Source organism: Oncorhynchus mykiss, chromosome 15, assembly GCF_057628025.1.
Source record: "Oncorhynchus mykiss isolate SJ-2025 chromosome 15, ASM5762802v1, whole genome shotgun sequence".
NCBI lineage: Eukaryota > Metazoa > Chordata > Actinopteri > Salmoniformes > Salmonidae > Oncorhynchus > Oncorhynchus mykiss.
Window position 1 is genome coordinate 45466033 of NC_143036.1, and position 21889 is coordinate 45487921.

General features: G+C 40.9%; 1 protein-coding gene across 5 annotated transcripts; it reads left to right on the forward strand.

Annotated features, from left to right (window-relative positions):
• Positions 1-5887: 5887 nt before the first annotated feature.
• LOC149977813 (uncharacterized) lies at positions 5888-21868 on the forward strand. Of its 5 annotated transcripts, none has more exons than XR_016486695.1 (13): positions 5888-5995; positions 6884-7021; positions 7326-7458; positions 9400-9945; positions 10397-10653; positions 17650-17799; positions 17917-17966; positions 18088-18157; positions 18423-18521; positions 18644-18724; positions 18835-18939; positions 19959-20072; positions 20455-20556. XR_016486695.1 is itself a non-coding variant. In XM_090200172.1 (12 exons), exons 6-12 carry the CDS (start codon positions 17686-17688, stop codon positions 21098-21100), a joined length of 771 nt encoding a protein of 256 aa, XP_090056298.1. In that variant the 5' UTR covers positions 5888-5995; positions 6884-7021; positions 7326-7458; positions 9400-9945; positions 10397-10653; positions 17650-17685; the 3' UTR covers positions 21101-21868. The 5 variants fall into 5 exon arrangements, 3 of the variants coding, with proteins under 3 accessions (XP_090056298.1, XP_090056300.1, XP_090056299.1); XR_016486696.1 differs by having other exon boundaries at positions 5903-5995; positions 6887-7021; XM_090200172.1 differs by lacking the exons at positions 19959-20072; positions 20455-20556 and adding an exon at positions 20849-21868.
• Positions 21869-21889: the final 21 nt, after the last annotated feature.

Genomic DNA, 21889 nt, shown 5'->3' on the forward strand with positions numbered 1-21889 from the left:
CAACACTGCGCATGACCAAGGGTGCTCCATCCTTAAAGGGGACATCAGTAATTAACAGAACATAACACTATTGCCATGGAGAAATGGAATGTGTCGAACCTGTATTATTGGGTATGCTTCTATGTCTTTATTTTGTGAAAGATTAAACTCTTTATTATGTCATAATGTGTATATGAAGACGTAGGAGCCCGTCCCGATTCATGACACGATTATCCAGGTGCATGTTGCTTAGACCAACTAGCCCAACCTTGGTTTACAAGTTAAATACATTGTTTATATATGCCTATACAAATCTATCGACCACATCCATTTAAAGCAATGATTGTCAATTGAAAATGTGGTTGTTGTGTTATCCTGTTGTGCGCCTTGAATGTCAGTCCCCTTAAACACATTATTCCAATATTTCTGAGCTCTGAATTGAAAAAATGAACACCTTTGCAAAGATATTCGGTTTAAAAAATAAGAGAATGAATGACAATAAACGTATGATGGTCTAACAGATGTTTTTCATTTTGTTTCTCACATTAAACAGACATTTGAGAACGGAATTGCTTACAGTTGTACCTACGACCTCAACACCCAATCTACTCACACGCAAATACTTACATTCAGACTCATACATACAGCTGTCCTTCCTTCCCCTTACCTTCTTTGGTCTCTATTTTTTACATTTGTCAGAGAAAAAATGGTATTTCGTGGTATTGCTTTGTGCACTGACTTTACTGAACTCTGGAGAAAACAAACATTGCCGCTGGGTGAGTACATCTGACAATGTGCTCTCCCGTCCATTAGACATTTTGTCTGCAGGAACTCGCTCTTTCACTTGGTCCACTAGTCCTAGTGCCGATGTATTTATGGCATCATGTGAACAGTATGAATTTGTGTCACTACCAAGGTCTAAAGGTTTTAGATGACTGTTTTGTATTGTCTGGAAACTCACTTGTAGAATTCGCTTGTGGTAGGTCTCTTAAAAAAGAGAAGCCGTGCAAGGTTATTAAACCGAGGTGCCGAGTTATTCTTCTTCAGGTAATGTGCAACCTAACCCTGGCCCTGATATGCAATCTCTCCAAACCCCCTCTGATTTTAAATCAAGATCTGGTTTTGGTATTTTTCATTTAAATGTACGCAGCCTGTTGTCAAAAATTGATGGGGTTAGGATTTGGGCTAAATCAACTGATGCTGATGTAATTGTGTTTTCTGAAACCTGGCCCTAGAAAGTTTTGGAAGGCTATTAAGTCTATGTCTGGTAACAGTAATGTTAATGAATTACCGTCATGTGTTTTGAAGGACTCTGTTGCTGAATATGACAAAACTGAAATGCTGAAAATCTGGTAGGCTGTTTGATTCAGTGTCCTCTGTCTCTGTTCAACCCTGTGTGGATGAACCAGTGAGAGCTGGTCAAACTTTTAGCTTTTTGCCATTCTCAGTGCAGGTGGTACATAATGCCCTGAAATCCTTAGATCAGAGAGAGCCTGCAGGTCCTGATCTTTTGGATCCCTGCTTTTTAAATCTGGCAGCTGATTTCATAGCTGAACCACTTACATATCTGTTCAATCTAACCCTGGAATGTAATGAAATCCCAAAGATCTGGAAATCAGCATTTGTCCTACCATTTTAAACAACATTTTGTTCTATTAAGTCATTGCAGTCTATAAACTGAGCATATAGCCTATAGCCTGTGACTTATTTAGAGTTAAATACATATTAAATGAAAAAAAATGACGAGTTTGGCCAGTCTGGGGCTTCAGGCTCATGCGATGGTGGCTGGAGAATATCCTCTCCACACATGCAGAGCCCCTGGGGAAGCTAAACACCCTTCAGGCCACTCTTGACACTCTTGACAGGCTGGGAAGAGATGCAGGGCCACTGGGGAAGCTAAACACCCTTCAGGCCACTTTTGACAGGCTGGGAAGAGATGCAGAGCCCCTGGGGAAGCTATACCCCCATTTGGTCACTCTTGACAGGCTGGGAAGAGATGCAGGGCCACTGGGGAAGCTAAACGCCCATTTGTCCTACCACTTTTAAAAGGGGGAGATCCAACTCTTTTAAATAATTATAGGCCAATCTCAAAGCTGTCACCCCTGGTGAAAATACTTGAAACCCTTGTGAGTGAACAGCTAAAAGAGTTTTTATTTACTAACTCTATTTTATTAATGTACCAAACGGGCTTCAGGAAGAAGCATAGCACAATTACAGCAGCCATGAAGGTTGTAAATGATATCACTGAAGCCCTTGACAAAAAACAGTAGTGTCTCACTTTTTATTGATCTCTCTAAGGCTTTGGATACAGTTGATCATGCTATACTAAGGCAGAGATTGTCGAGTGTAGGTCTTTCAGAGCATGCAGTTGCATGGTTTGCTAACTATCTGTCTGATAGAACTCAGTGCACTCAATTTGATGGGCTTATGTCTGTTAAATTGTCTGTCTTTAATGGTGTGTCCCAAGGCTCTGTACTTTGTCCTCTCTTATTCACTATTTATATAAATGATTTAGACAAAAATGTCCAAAATGCGCAACTTCATTTTTATGCTGATGATACTGTTATTTACTGTTGTGCCTCGTCTCTTACAAAAGCTTTCCAGAACTTGCAAACTGCTTTTTATACTGTTCACCATATCTTGTGTCAATTGAAGCTTATCCTCAATACTGACAAAACTAAATGAATGGTGTTTTCTAAAGCAAGAAATAGACCTCTGAACCTTTCACCTATTACTACCTGCCAGGGCAAGGAGATTGAGGTTGTAACCTCGTATAAATATCTTGGAATTTTAATTGATGACGGCCTCTATTTTAAATTGCATATTCAACAAATTACAAAAAAATTGAAGATTTATTTTAAACTGCAAAACCCTTACGCACCACTGCACTTTGTATACCAGGGTTGGCTGGCCTTCTCTAGTAACTCGTCACTGGTATACTTTAATTTACAAAGCCATTTTGGGTTTACTACCTTTTTATCTGGGCATTTTTATTGTTCAGAAATTTGGTGGGTACTCTCTTCGTTCGCTGGACTTTATCCTGCTAACTGTTCCAAATGTCCAAACTGAATTTGGTAAAAGGGCTTTTATGTACTCTGCGCCATCGTCTTGGAACGCCTTACAAAATAATTTTAAACTGGAAGAACTTGTCCCGATTGGTATTTTTAAATCACTAATGAATGATCTTGAGACTTATTCCCTGACCTGTCAATGTTTTAAATTTGCTGTTTTTGATTTTGTTATACTCGTGAATTCTATGGTTTTTACTAGATTACTTGTAGTTTTTCATGTTGTTTGTCTGTAATTTTTGTAATGACTTGGTGCTGCCTATCTTGGCCAGGACGCTCTTGAAAAAGAGATGTTATATCTCAATGAGCCCTTCCTAGTTAAATAAAGGAATACTGCAGACACACTAAAGCTGTACAGTGTAGTTTGATAAGTCAGTTTCAATTATTTGCAGATCTATTCTCTATTATTTACAAATTGAAAGATGTAACAGTTGAAATTAATGTGGCAGAACAGTTTAGCATATGGTTCCTATGGGTGTCTTCTCCTTCAGTCTTTTTGCCTCCTAGACCTCGTTTCTCATTACATGGAATTTCCCCAGTGCCAACTTCACATGAGATGGCCGCTGTCTACTGTCATGTGGTTCTGAAAGACAGATATCGCTATGCCGATATCGCTGCTGTCCATGGTCCTGAAATATACAATCTCGGCTATTTGCATATGTACGACCGTCCAAACTTGACCCCACACACATTGATGCTTATCTCTCACACTTTTGAACATTGCACAACCTGCAATAAGACACTGAAAGAACATTTTATTCTAAGTGTGTTTGTGTTTGAATAAAGACCCGAAGAATGAAATCAATGTGTGGATGTTGATTGGACAATGTATATGTGCTTTGAAGAAGCAATTTTTTTTGCATTCCTTGTAGCGTGTATTTTACTGGAGTCAGATTGCTTTGTTTATACCAGAATGAAGATTTGGTCTGAGAAACTATGCCGATTATAGCATGATAGCTATTATTATAATTTTTTTAAACAAGGCAATGTATAAATGACCCCCTTTTAAAGAGTCGCTCATTTACCACGTTCTTGCAGATATACAGTGCCTTCAGAAAGTGTTCATACCCCTTAACTTATTCCTAATTTTGTTATCTTAGAACCTGAATTCCAAATGGATTAAATGATAGTTTTTTTTATCATCTCACCCAGCTACAGACAATACCCCATAATGACAAAGTGAAAATATGTTTACATTTTTTCTCAAATGTATTGGAAATGAAATACAGAAATATCTCATTTACATAAGTATTCACAATACATTTTAGAATCACCTTTGGCAGAGAATAAAGCTGTGAGTCTTTCTGGGTAAGTCTCCAAGATCTTTGCACCCCTGGATTGTACCATATTTGCAATACCACAATATATACAGTACCTGTCAAAAGTCTGGACACACCTACTCATTTAAGGGTTTTTCTTTATTATTATTTTTTAAAAACATTTTAGAACAATAGTGAAGACATGAACTATGAAATAGCACAATTGTAATCATGTAAGCAAAAAAGTAGCCATCCTTTTCCTTGACCACTTTGCACACTCTTGGCATTCTCTCAAACCTTTTCATGAGGTAGTCACCTGGAATACCTGGAAACAACCAATAGGTTGTTTTGTGACAAGGTAGGGATGGTGTGCAGAAGATAGCCCTATTTGGTAAAAGACCAAGTCCATATTATGCCAAGAACAGCTCAAATAAGCAAAGAGAAACAAGTCCATCGTTACTTAAGACATGAATGTCAGTCAAAACTGAAATATTCAAGAACTTTGAAAGTTTCTTCTAGTAAAGTCGCAAAAACCATGAAGCGCTATGATGAAATTGGCTCTCATGAGGAAGACCCAGAGTTACCTTTGCTGCAGAGGATAAGTTCAGTAGAGTTAATAACAGCACCTCAGATTGGAGCCCAAATAAATTCTTCACAGAGTTCAAGAAACACACACATCTCAACATGCACTGTTCAGAGGAGACTGCATGAATCAGGCCTTCATGGTCGAAATGCTCCATTGAAACCACTACTAAAGGACGGACACCAATAATAATAAGAGACTTGTTTGGGCCAAGAAACATGAGCAATGGACCGTTAGACTGGTGGAAATCTGTCCTTTGGTCTGATGAGTCCAAATTTGAGATTTTTGCCTTTCAATGTGTGTGTAAAGAATCCAAGGTGTTTAGTTGGGTCTACTCTTCATTATAAAACAATATTGTTGAATGGTTTAAAATCCATCAGAAGCTAAATAAGTCTTGACGGGGACAGAGCTTGTTTTGCCAAGGAAAGTGAAAAGGACTGAGGGAAAGTAGAATGGAAAATACATGGAAAGGACCATGGAAGAACCTCAAAGAACATTGCATTTTCAAGATCATGTAACATCAAACATAACATCAAAATGCATCTTATATTCCTGCCCTTACAGAAAAACCACATGATTTCAACTGACATTTTATGTGAAATCATGTGAAAACATGTTTTGGAACACAACGTGATCACATTTTCACGTGTAGTTTAATGTAATCACATGTTGCTTTACATGTTATCACATTATCTTCACATAAGATTACATGAAAACATGTTTTTGGAACACTTACCGTGTTCACATGTGAAATTCATGTGGTTTTTGCGTAAACGCCCTGCAGTTTTACACTCACGGTTCTTAATAATGCTTTAAAATGCACATGTACGACGATTGTGCATGTGTAATGGGTTGAAAACAAAGTCACTAAAAACAGACACCCATTTATTATTTATATCCCCCCATTTCTTTATATATTTGTCCTAATGAATCTAAATGGTATTTTCTACATACTTTAGCGTTAGCAGTCCATCAGGCCAATAGATGGCGGTGTTGTACTGTTGTAGCAGGAGAAACATCAAGTTCAGGCCAAGCGCTCACCATTCTGCAGAATAAGGACCAGAACTTTACAGAGGTAAACTGCGTCTGTTCTTTTACTATTACAGGTATGTAACAACACTTCAAACGTTCAAATATATACAAAATGTGTAATAACATGCTATTTAACAACTTTGTCCAAACTTTGTAACAAATATTATCACGTTAGCAAAGGTTTTGTTTTGGCGTTGTGTCGAACTGAGTGAGAGAAGAACGTGATTTACATTGAGTGAGAGTATATGTTAGCTTGATGCTAACTGAGGTAAAAAATCTAACATTTACGAGTCACAGAGACTGATGTTTACTGAGTAGCTGACTTGTACTGGATTTTGTCTAGGATATTTTTTTTATCAAGAATCCATTTGTTAGGGTTGGTTTTAGATGTTATTGGTTGTTTTGTGTAAAATTGTGGTCACTAGCTGGTAAACTGGCCGAGCACGCTCAGTCTGGTGGACTTTTGGTGCATACAGTGAGAGAGAGACGATTTTCTGGAGGTGCCACTATCTTAAAGCTGAATGTATTGTTGTCACTTTTCTATAGAGGTAGCGGTATATAGAGAAACATTCAGTTATTTATGGTTTCATATATATGTGATTCTATTGTATGAATGTGGAATACATTGTGGTTTTCATGTGAAACCGTACACTAAGGCAGGGTTATTTGTGGAATTTTTTAAAATTCTGCTTTAGGTAAAGTGCATTTATGTTGTGTAATTTAAAGTGTTCACTTGTTTGATGTGAATATTTTCAAAGTACTAACAAGAAAATAGACAATTGAACAAGAGAGATAAAACATTCTTCAGATTAAAGAAAGTGCCAGAACTTTGCAGACGTAAACTTGTGTCCGTTCTTTTTACTATTGCAGGCCACCTCAGCTACACATGTACTCTGTCTGCACACGCATCCACATACACACGGACAAACACACACTAATGTTCTCTCTCTTGTGTTTGTCAGCAGTTCATCGTGGCCCTGTCGTTCGCCTCCTTCACCAAAGCTCTGTCAAGGACCTACATGAAGAGTGCCATCACTCAGAGAGACACTTTGACCTGTCCAGCTCTCTCATCGGACTCATAGACGGCAGCTTTGTGATGGGTATCAACAATAACATTGAGTTTCTTGAGAATTCATGTAGTAAAAACCAGATACAGACTACAGTATGATCCATTTTTTTTGTGGCTCAGAGTCTGCTCTCAATACTGTCCAGTTTTATAGTTGTTCCTATTAATTGATTGACTGTCTTTTGTCCATGACTCTACTGTCAAACCCCTAACATTGTTTTATTTGATGCTCTGTTGTTGCAGTCTAGTATCCAAACTGATATGCCATTTTTAGTTGAAAAAAAACTGTGTTTATAATTTGTGATTCCTGACTACTGTAGTGTTGTGGTTTCTTGCAGGTAACCTGCTGTTCCTGGCTGTGGTCAGCCATTTTGGGGCGAAGCTGCACCGGCCCAGGCTCATTGCTATGGGCTGTTTCCTCATGGCTGTAGGATCCTTCCTCACAGGCCTGCCACACTTCTTCATGGGACGGTAAAACAACTGAAATACTGGTTAAACTTGTACTTGTAGAGATACTCCAATGCGGAGGATAGTTTCACTTTAGAAATAAAGAAATGTATCCAGTTGTTGATTCATCTCAGTTAACTTAGAACTAAAGTCTTGCGTAATTGGTCAGCTGCTTGATTATGTTTTGGGGCCATACATGTTAAGAGAAGGGATTAACTTGTTATGGCTGCAATCCCGTTAACGGGATAAGTGTCATCAACAAACGCTGAATAGCATAGCGCTACATTCAATAAATATTTCTACAAATATTTATATTCATGAAATCACAAGTGCAATATAGGATAACACAGCTTAGCCTTTTGTTAATCCACCTGTCAGATTTTGAAATTGTGTCACGATCGTCGTATGGAGTAGACCAAAGCGCGGCGTTGTAAGAATACATTCTTCTTTATTAAATGAAGAACACTTAAACAAAAAACGACCGTGACCGCTATATAAACAATGTGCTAACGTGCAACATAACATAGACAACAACCCACGAAATACCCAAAGAAGATGGCTGCCTAAATATGGTTCCCAATCAGAGACAATGATAAACACCTGCCTCTAATTGAGAACCAATCTAGGCAACCATAGACCAACATAAACACCTAGATGAAAACAACCCCATATATCTACAAAAACCCCTAGACAGTACAAACACCCTAGAATAAGACAAAAACACACATATCACCCATGTCACACCCTGATCTAACCAAAATAATAAAGAAAACAAAGAATACTAAGGTCAGGGCGTGACATTATGCTTTACAGCGAAAGCAATCCAAGCATTTGTGTAAGTTTATCGATCGCTCGACAAAACATTAAGTACACTTAGCATCAAGTAGCTCAGTTATTTTTATATCCAAAATACCTCCGTTTGTTTGGCGCGTTATGTTCAGAAATCCACAGGAAAGAGCGGTCACGACAACGCACACAAATTCCAAATAGTTTCCATAATGTCCACAGAAACATGTCAAACGTTTTTTATAATCAATCCTCAGGTTGTTTTTAAAATATATAAACGATAATATATCAACTGCAAATGTCTTTCACAGTAGGAGAGGGAAAAGCAATAGCTGTCCAAACTCTGTTGCGCGAGCAAAACTCATGTGACCACTTGCCGCAATGTTATCTTTCTGGCTCATTTTTCAAAATAAAAGCCTGAAACTATGTCTGAAGACTGTTGACACCTTGAGGAAGCGATAGGACCCTTTACAATGAAGATCTGTGAAGTTACTTGGATTTTTATGAATTATCTTTGAAAGACAGGGTCCTAAAAAAGGGACGTTTTATTTTTTTTGCTGAGTTTATATATATATATATATATATATATATATATATATATATATATATATATAGTATTTACAAATTCACCACATTTATGATTTTATATGGGAATCAAAAAGCTTTCATTAATGTTCACCATGTGCTGATGTGCTCAGCACTGTCAACACACCCCATTATGACATCACAATGTAACGGAAGCCTTGCCATGATATCATTGCTGGTTCCATCTGACAAGCAAAATTTAATTTCCACTCATTTCATGATAGATCTCTCACAGAGATAGGTTAAGTTCTTATTTTGAGAGTGTTAATATTTATCATCAATGGCTTATCGAGGGAGTTTGACAAACTCCAGAAGGAGAACTCACAGATGAAGAGCGTCATCGAAACTTGAGGAAGCAAAACATGGCTTTAAACCAACAGGATGACCAGGACAAGTTTTCAAGTTTTGTAAGGCTCATCAGTTTTTCAAACGTTTTTCCAAAAATATCACTGTTTATTTTGTGGTTTCATAGACATACAGTAGGCCTACATCCATAAAATCTTTAGCTTAAAAGTTTTTTTATGACACACTGTAGAAACTATTTTGCCTACTTCACTTCTGCCATACATTTCATACTGTACCATTGTGATCCAGGGCTATCAGGAGAGCTACCCAATCCCAGAGGGCCATCGTGGCTTCATCAGTGATGCCAGACTTCTGCAGATGCTGAGAGAGAGGCCATGGAAGCAAAGCAAAGAAAGATAAGTGCTATCCATGAGAATTATGTCCGGACTGCTCTCATCGGGGTTGGCAGCACCTTTGCGCACCACTTCGTCCCCTCTATTCAGTGCATTCCGCAGCCGAAAGCTCCACCAAGGCCTTTGCCACGAAGGCTTGAACACATAGCTCTGGCCCCACTGAAGAACGTGGTGGGGGTGGACGGAGCCAAAGTTCGACCTGGATCTCACTCTCTGGAGTCCATCCAGGTAAATAAATCATTCAGCAGCAGTAGCGTGTGGCCTGTTCCCGTCCCTCCCACTGGAGCTCCCTCCAAGAGGGGCAAGAAGAAGAAGGGCAGGCGGGGGAGTCAAAGCCCTGAAAGTCCAGTCGGACCAGGGTTGTGCTGACAACAACGGACCCATTGACCTGATGGAGGAGGTGAGGGACATTGAGGCTCACCTGAAGGAGGAGACCTGGAAGGTAGGATAGACTTTGAATTTATTGTAAATGTGAAAAATTGCAGTTCAGAATTATACTTGGACCTTTAAATTGCCAAAACAGATAGTTGTTCCATGTCTTAAAATCAAATCAAACTTTTATTTGTCACATGTGCCGAACACAACAAGTGTAGACCTTACCGTGAAACCAACAGTGCAGTTCAAGAAGAGTTAAGAAAATATTTACCAAATAAACTAAAGTAAAAATGTATAATAATTAAAGTAACACAATGACATAACAATAACGAGGCTAAATACAGGGGGTATCGGTACCGAGTCGGTGTGCGGGGGTACGGGTTAGAAAGGGTACTCTTTTTGACAGCATGCTAGAGTCGATCCTAGAATACAGGATCTCTCTGTGTATTAGTTTATGTATATACTAGTTCTATATGTATTTCTATGATGGGAGCATTCTTTTCTGGTCTACGCCAAAGGTGGTACATGAGGTGAAGGCCATGGGCAGGAGAAGTTTGGACTTGGCCATGTCCATGGGGGAAATAGCCACCAGCTCTCTGGGAAGCCTGAGTGGATATGAACACCCCAGCGGAGCTCCGTGACTACTTGGACGTTGGGACCCCGGTCAAGTCGCGTGACAGCCCACCCAGGCCTGCTCCCCTTCCTACCAAGCCGAGGATCAAACAGCCCCGGCCTATAAGGTTCCTTAGCCTGCCAAAGGCTGCCACCGGCTCAGGTCAGTCCCTCTCATGTACTCACACTAATGTAAATAAGACAGGGAGATGAGGCTAGGTAGAGTGATAGAAAAAGAGTAGGAAGGGAAGAGACACAAATGGCTTTAGCCCAGGGCTAAGACATTTTTCCACACTTGATTTGCCTGTTTCACAGTGAGATAACCTTTACTCAAGGCTAATTGGACCCTTCTTCTGAGCAGGGTGAGCACCAAAAATATATGTGCTATATATATATATATTTTTTTTTTTATTATTATAATTTTTTTACCTTTTTATTTAACTAGGCAAGTCAGTTAAGAACAAATTATTATTTTCAATGACGGCCTAGGAACAGTGGGTTAACTGTCAAAAATGCCTTCCTTTGGAAATTTGAATTTATGCAATGAAAATCTGTAAAATTTGGTTTAGTCCTTGCTGATAGTTCTTGCAGAAGTTTCTGTAGTGTAGTGGTTATGACGTTCGCTTAACATGCGAAAGGTCCCCGGTTAGAAACCGGGTGGAAACAGTGCTCTTTTTCACATGCTATAATTACCGTAGTTGTAAAAGAGACTTATTTCCATAAATGACTAATTTTTTACATTTTAATTCATGCAATGAATATCTGTAAAATTTGGTTTACTCCTTGCTGATAGTTCTTGCAGAAGTTTCTATAGTGTAGTGGTTATCACGTTCGCTTAACATGTGAAAGGTCCCCAGTTCGAAACCGAGTGGAAACAGTGCTCTTTGTCACATGCAATAATTACCGTAGTTGTAAAAGAGACTTATTTCCATAAATGCCTAATTTTAGACGTTTTAATTCATTCAATGAATATCTGTAAAATTCAGTTTACTCCTTAGTGACAATTCAAGCAGCAGTTTCTGTAGTACAGTGGTTATCACGTACGCTTAACACACAAACGTTCCCCGGTTTCATCCTGGGTGGAAACAGGACTCTTTGACACATACAATAATTACTGTAGGTGTGATAGAGATTTTTTTCCATAAATGCCTTCCTTTGGAAATTCAAATTTATGCAATGAATATCTGTAAAATTCGGTTTACTCCTTGCTGATAGTTCTAGCAGCAGTTTCTGTAGTGTAGTGATTATCACGTACGCTTTACACGCGAAAGGTCCCCGGTTTCATCCTGGGTGGAAACAGGACTCTTTGACACATACAATAATTACCATATTTGGAACAGAGAAATCTTCTTGTCAAAAATGCCTTCCTTTGGAAATGTGAATTTATGCAATGAATATCTGTAAAATTTGGTTTACTCCTTGCTGATAGTTCTTGCAGAAGTTTCTATAGTGTAGTGGTTATCACGTTCCCTTAACACGTGAAAGGTCCCCAGTTTGAAACCGAGTGGAAACAGTACTCTTTGTCACATGCAATAATTACTGTAGGTGTGTTAGAGATTTTTTTCCATAAATGCCTTCCTTTGGAAATTCGAATTTATGCAATGAATATCTGTAAAATTCGGTTTACTCCTTGCTGATAGTTCTTGCAGAAGTTTCTATAGTGTAGTGGTTATCATGTTCGCTTAACACGTGAAAGGTCCCCGGTTAGAAACCGAGTGGAAACAGTACCCTTTGTCACATGCAATAATTACCGTAGTTGTAATAGAGATTTTTTTCTCATAAATGCCTCATTTTAGAAATGTTTATTCATGCAATGAATATCTAGAAAATTCGGGTTTACTCCTTGCTGATAGTTCTTGCAGAAGTTTCTGTAGTGTAGTGGTTATGACGTTCGCTTAACATGCTAAAGGTCCCCGGGTGGAAACAGTGATCTTTTTCACATGCAATAATTACCGTAGTTGTAAAAGAGACTTATTTCCATAAATGACTAATTTTAGAAATTTTAACTCATGCAATGAATATCTGTAAAATTCAGTACGCTTAACACGCGAACGTTCCCTGGTTTGAAACCGGGTGGAAACAGTGCTCTTTGTTACATGCAATAAGTGTATTTGTAATAGATATTTTTTTCATAAATGCCTCATTTCAGAAATTTTAATTCATATGAACAAGGAGTCAATGCAGTTTAAAGATACATTTACATGGGGGTTTGGATGATAGTGTCAAATTTCTTAGAATGAACTAAAATATTGGAGTTTGGGGACTGGAGGGGATAATAGTCAAGTTGGGAAATATTCAGATATTCCTGTTGAAAAAGAGAAAAGACTATCTTACAGTATATTAAATTCATCCCATTGGGCCAAAACTGGTTGAATAAACATTGTTTCCACCTCAATTCAACCACAAAAAAATCTATGTGATGACGGTGAATCACCAAAGAAAACACAATTGGATTTTTTTCACCCACCTTTTAACCAACATTTTTGGTTGATTTCACATTTTGGTTGAGTTCCCAAATTTGATATCAAAACTAGACATTGAACTAATGTCTGTGCCCAGTGGGATTGGATTTCTGTAACCATATCAGCTCATTTGTCACACTTCTAATAATCTAGAGAGAATCTAACTTTCTTTGAGGTTAACCTTTGAGATGACCTCCCTCAAGGATTCTCTCTCTTTCCTCAGTGTTATGGTGCGTGAATGAGGACCCAAAAGCGAATTAACAAAACAGAGTTACTTTAATGACGAAACACACGTAGGCTCAGATGGACAGGCAGATTCCGACAGGACAGGACAAGGTTGCAGCAAACACGACGATAGTCTGGTTCAGGCATGAGTAACACAAACAAGAATCCGACAAAGACAGGAGCAGAAACAGAGAGAGATATAGAGGACTAATCAGAGGGAAAAAGGGAACAGGTGGGAAAAGGGGTGACGAGGTAGTTAGGAGGAGACAAGGCACAGCTGGGGGAAAGAGGGGGAGAAAAGGTAACCTAACAACGACCAGCAGAGGGAGACAGGGTGAAGGGAAAGGACAGAAACAAGACACAACATGACAGTACATGACAGTACCCCCCCACTCACCGAGCGCCTCCTGGCGCACTCGAGGAGGAAACCTGGCGGCAACGGAGGAAATCATCGATCAGCGCACGGTCCAGCACGTCCCGAGAGGGAACCCAACTCCTCTCCTCAGGACCGTACCCCTCCCAATCTACTAGGTACTGATGACCACGGCCCCGAGGACGCATGTCCAAAATCCTACGGACCCTGTAGATGGGTGCGCCCTCGACAAGGATGGGGGGGGGGGGAGACGAGCGGGGGCGCGAAGAACGGGCTTGACACAGGAGACATGGAAGACCGGGTGGACGCGACGAAGATATCGCGGAAGAAGAAGTCGAACTGCGACAGGATTAATGATCCGAGAAATACGGAACGGACCAATGAACCGCGGGGTCAACTTGCGAGAAGTGGTCTTAAGGGGAAGGTTCTGAGTGGAGAGCCAAACTCTCTGACCGCGACAATATCTAGGACTCTTAGTTCTACGCTTATTAGCAGCCCTCACAGTCTGCGCCCTATAACGGCAAAGTGCAGACCTGACCCTCTTCCAGGTGCGCTCGCAACGTTGGACAAAAGCCTGAGCGGAGGGGACGCTGGACTCGGCGAACTGAGATGAGAACAGCGGAGGCTGGTACCCGAGGCTACTCTGAAAAGGAGATAGCCCGGTCGCAGACGAAGGAAGCGAGTTGTGGGCGTATTCTGCCCAGGGGAGCTGTTCTGACCAAGACGCAGGGTTGCGAAAAGAAAGACTGCGTAAGATGCGACCAATAGTCTGATTGGCCCGTTCTGCTTGACCGTTAGACTGGGGGTGAAAGCCGGAAGAGAGACTGACGGAAGCCCCAATCAAACGGCAAAACTCCCTCCAAAATTGAGACGTGAATTGCGGACCTCTGTCCGAAACGACGTCTGACGGAAGGCCATGAATTCTGAAAACATTCTCGATGATGATTTGTGCCGTCTCTTTAGCAGAAGGAAGCTTAGCAAGGGGAATAAAATGAGCCGCCTTAGAGAACCTGTCGACAACCGTAAGAATAACAGTCTTCCCCGCTGACGAAGGCAGTCCGGTGACAAAATCTAAGGCGATGTGAGACCACGGTCGAGAGGGAATGGGAAGCGGCCTGAGACGGCCGGCAGGAGGAGAGTTACCGGACTTAGTCTGCGCGCAGACCGAACAAGCAGCCACGAAGCGACGCGTGTCATGCTCCCGGGTGGGCCACCAAAAGCGCTGGCGAATGGAAGCAAGCGTACCCCGAACGCCAGGGTGGCCGGCTAACTTGGCAGAGTGAGCCCACTGAAGAACGGCCAGACGAGTAGGAACGGGAACGAAAAGAAGGTTCCTGGGACAAGCGCGCGGCGACGGAGTTTGAGTGAGTGCTTGCTTTACCTGCCTCTCAATTCCCCAGACAGTCAACCCGACAACACGCCCCTCAGGGAGAATCCCCTCGGGGTCAGTGGAAACAAGACACAACATGACAGTACATGACACTCAGAGCGAATTTGTCCCACATTTTAGCAAAGTCGCCATTGGTGGCCACGTTTCTCAAGATATTGCGACCATGATGCCTGTGGACAAAGATATTAATATCATCTTAAACGTGTAACATATCAAATAATTTCTGCTGTCTGTGATTAAAAACGGTACTCAATTGATGGCAACCTGAGAAAAAATAAGACATACATTAGGTAGAATTTGCAAGAGGGTCGTTTGAGTAATGCACCGCATTACCTGATCTACGAATCATCTCAACAATATAACAACTGGGTATTAACCGTTCGTTATTATGCAAATCTTAGCGAATCTGCACAGCGCTTGGCTCAGGCCGACCATTGTGATCAAGTAGGGTTGTCTTCATTAGGCACCAAACAGAAGGAAGGAAACTGAACTGGACTCATTTACATTTGTAATTTTTACTCCAATTTGTGGTATTCAATTGATAGTGACAATCTTTTCCCATCGCTGCAACTCCCGTAAGGACTCTGGAGAGGCGAAGTTCGAGAGCCGTGCGTCCTCCGAAACACAACCCAGCCAAGCCGCACTGCTTCTTGACACAATGCCCGCTTAACCTGGAAGCACCAATGTGTCGGAGGAAACACCATACACCTGGCGACTGTGTCCGTGCATTGCACCCCGCCCACCACAGGAGGTCACTAGTTGGCGATGGGAGAAGAACATCCCTGCCGGCCAAACATCCCGGCTAAGTTTTTGGCTTTTTAACTTTCAAACCCACATGAGTGCCTGGACTTGGATTTTCCTATGCCACGTAGAACTTCTTTGTGTTTATAATTTTTTATTTTTGTTTTCAATTACTATTCCCCTCCAAGAGAACCTGTGGTTGTTTTGGAATACCTAAAATGTGCAATTCAATCCATGACACCCTTTAGCATAGATGCTGTAGACACCCGACAATGTGGCTTTTAAAGTAAATTTCAATTTGTATTTGTGTAAAACACTGCAGATGTTAAAGCCGGTAATTCCCCATTTTCTATTGATTCGTGAAACATAGCAAGAATGAAAGGAATCAATTTATCATTGAATGCTTTATAAAACTTGCTTATTAACCCATAGTTTCCAGGGGACGTACAGCCCCTTTACTTTCAGTGCAGAAAACTCTCTCCAGAAGTTCAGTGAGGATCTCTGAATGATCCAATGTTGACCTAAATGACTAATGATGATAAATACAATCCACCTGTGTGTAATCAAGTCTCCGTATAAATGCACCTGCACTGTGATAGTCTCAGAGGTCCGTTAAAAGCGCAGAGAGCATCATGAAGAACAAGGAACACACCAGGCAGGTCCGAGATACTGTTGTGACGAAGTTTAAAGCCGGATTTGGATACAAAAAGATTTCCCAAACTTTAAACATTCCAAGGAGCACTGTGCAAGCGATAATATTGAAATGGAAGGAGTATCAGACCCCTGCAAATCTACCAAGACCTGGCTGTCCCTCTAAACTTTCAGCTCATACAAGGAGAAGACTGATCAGAGATGCAGCCAAGAGGCCCATGATCACTCTGGATGAACTGCAGAGATCTACAGCTGAGGTGGGAGACTCTGTCCATAGGACAACAATCAGTCGTATATTGCACAAATCTGGCCTTTATGGAAGAGTGGCAAGAAGAAAGCCATTTCTTAAAGATATCCATAAAAAGTGTTGTTTAAAGTTTGCCACAAGCCACCTGGGAGACACACCAAACATGTGGAAGAAGGTGCTCTGGTCAGATGAAACCAAAATTGAACTTTTTGGCAACAATGCAAAACGTTATGTTTGGCGTAAAAGCAACACAGCTCATCACCCTGAACACACCATCCCCACTCTCAAACATGGTGGTGGCAGCATCATGGTTTGGGCCTGCTTTTCTTCAGCAGGGACAGGGAAGATGGTTAAAATTGATGGGAAGATGGATGGAGCCAAATACAGGACCATTCTGGAAGAAAACCTGATGGAGTCTGCAAAAGACCTGAGACTGGGACGGAGATTTGTCTTCCAACAAGACAATGATCCAAAACATAAAGCAAAATCTACAATGGAATGGTTCAAAAATAAACATATCCAGGTGTTAGAATGGCCAAGTCAAAGTCCAGACCTGAATCCAATCGAGAATCTGTGGAAAGAACTGAAAACTGCTGTTCACAAATGCTCTCCATCCAACCTCACTGAGCTCGAGCTGTTTTGCAAGGAGGAATGGGAAAAAATGTCAGTCTCTCGATGTGCAAAACTGATAGAGACATACCCCAAGCGACTTACAGCTGTAATCGCAGCAAAAGGTGGCGCTACAAAGTATTAACTTAAGGGGGCTGAATAATTTTGCAAGCCCAATTTTTCAGTTTTTGATTTGTTAAAAAAGTTTGAAATATCCAATAAATGTCGTTCCACTTCATGATTGTGTCCCACTTGTTGATTCTTCACAAAAAAAATACAGTTTTATATCTTTATGTTTGAATCCTGAAATGTGGCAAAAGGTCGCAAAGTTCAAGGGGGCCGAATACTTTCGCAAGGCACTGTATATAGACTAGACATTACTGGGCATTTTTGCATTAGATTTGGTGTGTTTTCTAATAACGTGTGTGTGGTAAACAGGCGTGTTGTGTGTGTTTGAGCAGCAGACTGATGTTTCAGTGGTGTACGCTACTCTCCACATGGGGCTGGACGGGCTTCTCTCCTCTTCAGCGTGGTCGGAGGCTGCCTCCTTCTCTACGCCCACCACTCAGCAATTCACTGACCCAGAGCCTGAGGGCCACAACTGCTATGAGGTCAGACGTTACACACACATACTATTGACTAGGAGCATTAAGATCCTTCCATTGACCGATTGTTTGTTATGTCATTGCACTGGTCACTGATTTTGAATGCTTGTTTTGTTGTCGTAGGGCTGGGAGGAGGATCTGCTGCCTGAGGAGAGGGAGGTTCCTCTGCTAAAGTGAGTTCCTCTAAATGTCTGTGTAGTCTGGGCTTGTCAGATGCTGAAGGATAGTGGTCATAATGCTGTTATCCCCCATTGACTCTAATGGTTGACATGCTCCATTCCCTCCCTTTCACAGCCTCTACCTTACCACCAAGAGAATGGAGGACATCGCCCTGAGGCTCGTCTCCCTGCGCCAGGCCTTCACTGTGAGTGGACCCACTTTTCTTTTTCTCTCTGTGACTTCTTGTTCTGTCTCCTAGAGGAAGATGTCTCACCCTAACTCTTCCCTAGACCCTGCTTGGTTCCAACCTGAACAGGAACAATCTGTTTGTGGCGGGAAAGGTCCTCCTGGGCGCACTGGTTCAGGCCAACCACATGATAACTCACTAACTCATTCTCTTTCAAGGGAAAGAGAGCGTCCCTGAAGGGAAATGTGTTCTGTTCACTAAGATGCTCTTTTCTTTGTCATAGGACGAGGCCAAGTTCATCCGTACCTATAACGATTTTGTGGACTACCTGAGTGACCCCTCCAAATGGAATTACATTGAGGGGGAGCTGGCTGAGGCAAAGGTGAGTTCATTAACTCTTTCAAGTTTCACTGAGTTCTTCCACATGCATGTCTTTTATACATCACAGCAGCTGATCTATATGAAATCATTCCTATTTTCTCCAAACGTGTTTTCTTGTCCTAGATCCATCATGTGAACATGATAGATGTCCTCTTTGAGCTGGTGCTGTTTGGGATGATCACAGCTCAGAAGTCCCTGATGGTGGTAAGTAGCATCTCACTGGTACATGTTTTGATCTCTCTCTATTAGCAGTTTCACTTAAATTCATCTTCTCTTCTATTCTCTCCTCTTTTCTCCTCCTTTGTTTCCTTTAGCACCCTGGTGGGTTCGTGGAGCGTCTGTTCGCTCTCCTGTACTCCTTCCTGCCCACTGCTGCCAACATGGAGCCAGAGGCTGACAGATACCTGCTGCTGCTCAATGTAAGAGTCAAGAGGTTACTTCCTGTTTACTTCCATATTCTTAGTGTACTTCCTTTTTACTTCCTTATTTATGGTTAATCCGGTTTCAATGCCATTTTAGGGGGAGTATTTCTAATTGTCTCTCTCCTCTTGATAAGCTAGTAAACTCCATTTTCTATGTGTTGTGTGGTGTTCTCTTCAGGGCAGGCTGATGGCTCTGCTAGATGACATCTTTGGCCAGCAGCTGGCCTGGTACTTTAACCCAGAGTCGCTGAACCTCATGGCCAGCATGTAGTCCTACTGCAGGGACCATACTCCTTTCTCCTTCTCTCTTTCTTTTGAAGGAATTGAGGACTTAATTGAGTCTATGGGGGCGCTATTTCATTATTGGATAAAAAAACGTGCCCGTTTTAAGCGCAATATTTTGTCACGAAAAGATGCTCTACTATGCATATAATTGACAGATTTGGAAAGAAAACAGTCTAACGTTTCCAAAACTGCAAAGATATTATCTGTGAGTGCCACAGAACTCATGCTACAGGCGAAACCAAGATGAAACTTCAAACAGGAAATGAGCAGAATTTCTGAAGCTCTGTTTTCCAATGTCTCCTTATATGGCTGTGAATGCACCAGGAACGAGCCTGCGCTTTCTGTCTTTTCTTCAAGATGTCTGCAGCATTGTGACGTATTTGTAGGCATATAATTGGAAGATTGGCCATAAGAGACTACATTTTCCAGGGGTCCGCCCGGTGTCCTTTGTCTAAATTGGTGCGTAATCTTCAGTTGCGGGCATTTTCTCCTGGGATTCAGGACAGAAAGCACACTTCCACGAACGATATATCATCGAAGAGATATGTGAAAAACACCTTGAGGATTGGTTCTAAACAACGTTTGCCATGTTTCAGTCGATATTATGGAGTTAATTTTGAAAAAAAGTTTGGCGTTTTGATGACTGGATTTTTGTTTTTTTTTGGTAGCCAAACGGGCATTGAGTATATGAAATCATTCCTATTTTCTCCAAACGTGTTTTCTTGTCCTAGATCGTCACGCACCAAACGAAGCGATTTCTCCTAAACAAATAATCTTTCAGGAAAAACTGAACATTTGCTATCTAACAGAGTCTCCTCATTGAAAACATCTGAAGTTCTTCAAAGGTAAATTATTTTATTTGAATGCTTTTCTGTTTTTTGTGAAAATGTTGCCTGCTGAATGCTAACGCTAATGCTAACGCTAAATGCTACGCTAGCTAGCTACTGTTACACAAATGATTGTTTTCCTATGGTTGAGAAGCATATTTTGAAAATCTGAGATGACAGTGTTGTTAACAAAAGGCTAAGCTTGAGAGCTAGCATATTTATTTCCTTTCATTTGCGATTTTCATGAATAGTTAACGTTGCGTTATGGTAATGAGCTTGAGGCTGTATTCACGATCCCGGATCCGGGATGGCTATGTGCTAGAGGTTAAAGTGCTTTGTTGAACCCTGATTAGTTAACACCCATTAATTTAATGTATTCTCTTGTTTTCTCTCCCCACAGGATTATTGTGACACTTTGCCACCCAACAGGGATTACCAATGCACTACATTACTTTGCACTGAATTTGACTTTTTTTAAATAAAATAAGTTGTAGTTCAAAAACATTTTTGTTTCCGTCTTTTCATCTATTTGATTTTATGACCATTTTCTCTTCCTAGAGGTATAATGCTAATATTAGAATATTACATGAACAATTATGCTTTATTATCTGCATATGGAAATAAAAAACAACATTTAGTTGATTTACAGATACTACAGGCCCACACTTTATATGGTTTTGTACTGTGGTTTGTGATACTGTACTATTTAAAAACATGTAGGACTACATACACTGAGTGCACAATAGATTAGGAACATCTTCCTAATATTGAGTTGCACACTCTTTTTCCCTCAGAACAGCCTCATTTCGGCATGGACTCTACAAGTTGCCCTAAGCGTTCCACAAGGATGCTGGCCCATGATGTGTCAAGTTGGCTGGACGTCCTTTGGGTGGTGGACCATTCTTGAGACACATGGGAAACGGTTGACCATGAAAAAAACAGCAGTGTTGCAGTTCTTGACACACTTAACCCGGTGCGCCTGGCACCTACTACCATACCCCGTTCAAAGGCAATTAACTCAGTTGTCTTGCCGAATCACCCTCTGAATGACACACACAATCCATGTCTCAATTCTCTCAAGGTTTTAAAATGTTTCTTTACTCCCCTTCATCTACACTGATTGAAGTGTATTCAACAAGTGACATCAATAACTTTCCCACTGAAACCAGTAATGTTAGCGTTCATGTGAGAGAGGGTGTAGTAGTGCATACTGACCACTAGTTGGATCATAGTGTGGGTGGTGGAGTTTATGCAGGAACACAGAGGGTAGAGGCATTCTCCATCAATATTACATGATCATTGCCAATTATGCAAATTAGGTGATGACGTCATTTAGCGACTTCTAGCGTCTTTTAGGACAGCCAATAGCTACTTTCCTTACTGAGGAGTTGGCAACACTGCTAACTTTAAACATCAGCTATTTGAGCAGCTAACCGATCGCTGCAGCTGTACATTGCCCATCTGTAAATAGCCCACCCAATCTATCTACCTCATCCCCATATGGTTTTTATTTACTTTCTGCACTTTTGCACACCAGTATTTCTACTTGCACATCATCATCTGCTCATCTATCACTCCAGTGTTAATTTGCTAAATTGTGTTTACTTCGCTACTATGGCCTATTTATTGCCTTTTTTTTCTTCCCCCCCCTTCTATTTTGTTATTGACTGTGCGCTTGTTTGTTCCATGTGTAACTCTGTGTTGTTGTTTGTGTTGCACTGCTTTGCTTTATCTTGGCCAGGTCGCAGTGGTGTATGAGAACTTGTCCTTAACTGGCTTACTTGGTTAAATAAAGGTGACATTTAAAAAAATAAGCAACATTTATTTCTTTCCCA

Bases quoted from the DNA above. Each gene is read 5' to 3' on its own strand.
- LOC149977813 (XM_090200172.1), top strand. From the start codon at position 17,686: ATGGGGCTGGACGGGCTTCTCTCCTCTTCAGCGTGGTCGGAGGCTGCC. The intron at 17,967-18,087 runs GTGAGTTCCTCT...TCCCTTTCACAG, and splicing joins AGGGAGGTTCCTCTGCTAAA to CCTCTACCTTACCACCAAGA. The intron at 18,725-18,834 runs GTAAGTAGCATC...TGTTTCCTTTAG, and splicing joins CTCAGAAGTCCCTGATGGTG to CACCCTGGTGGGTTCGTGGA.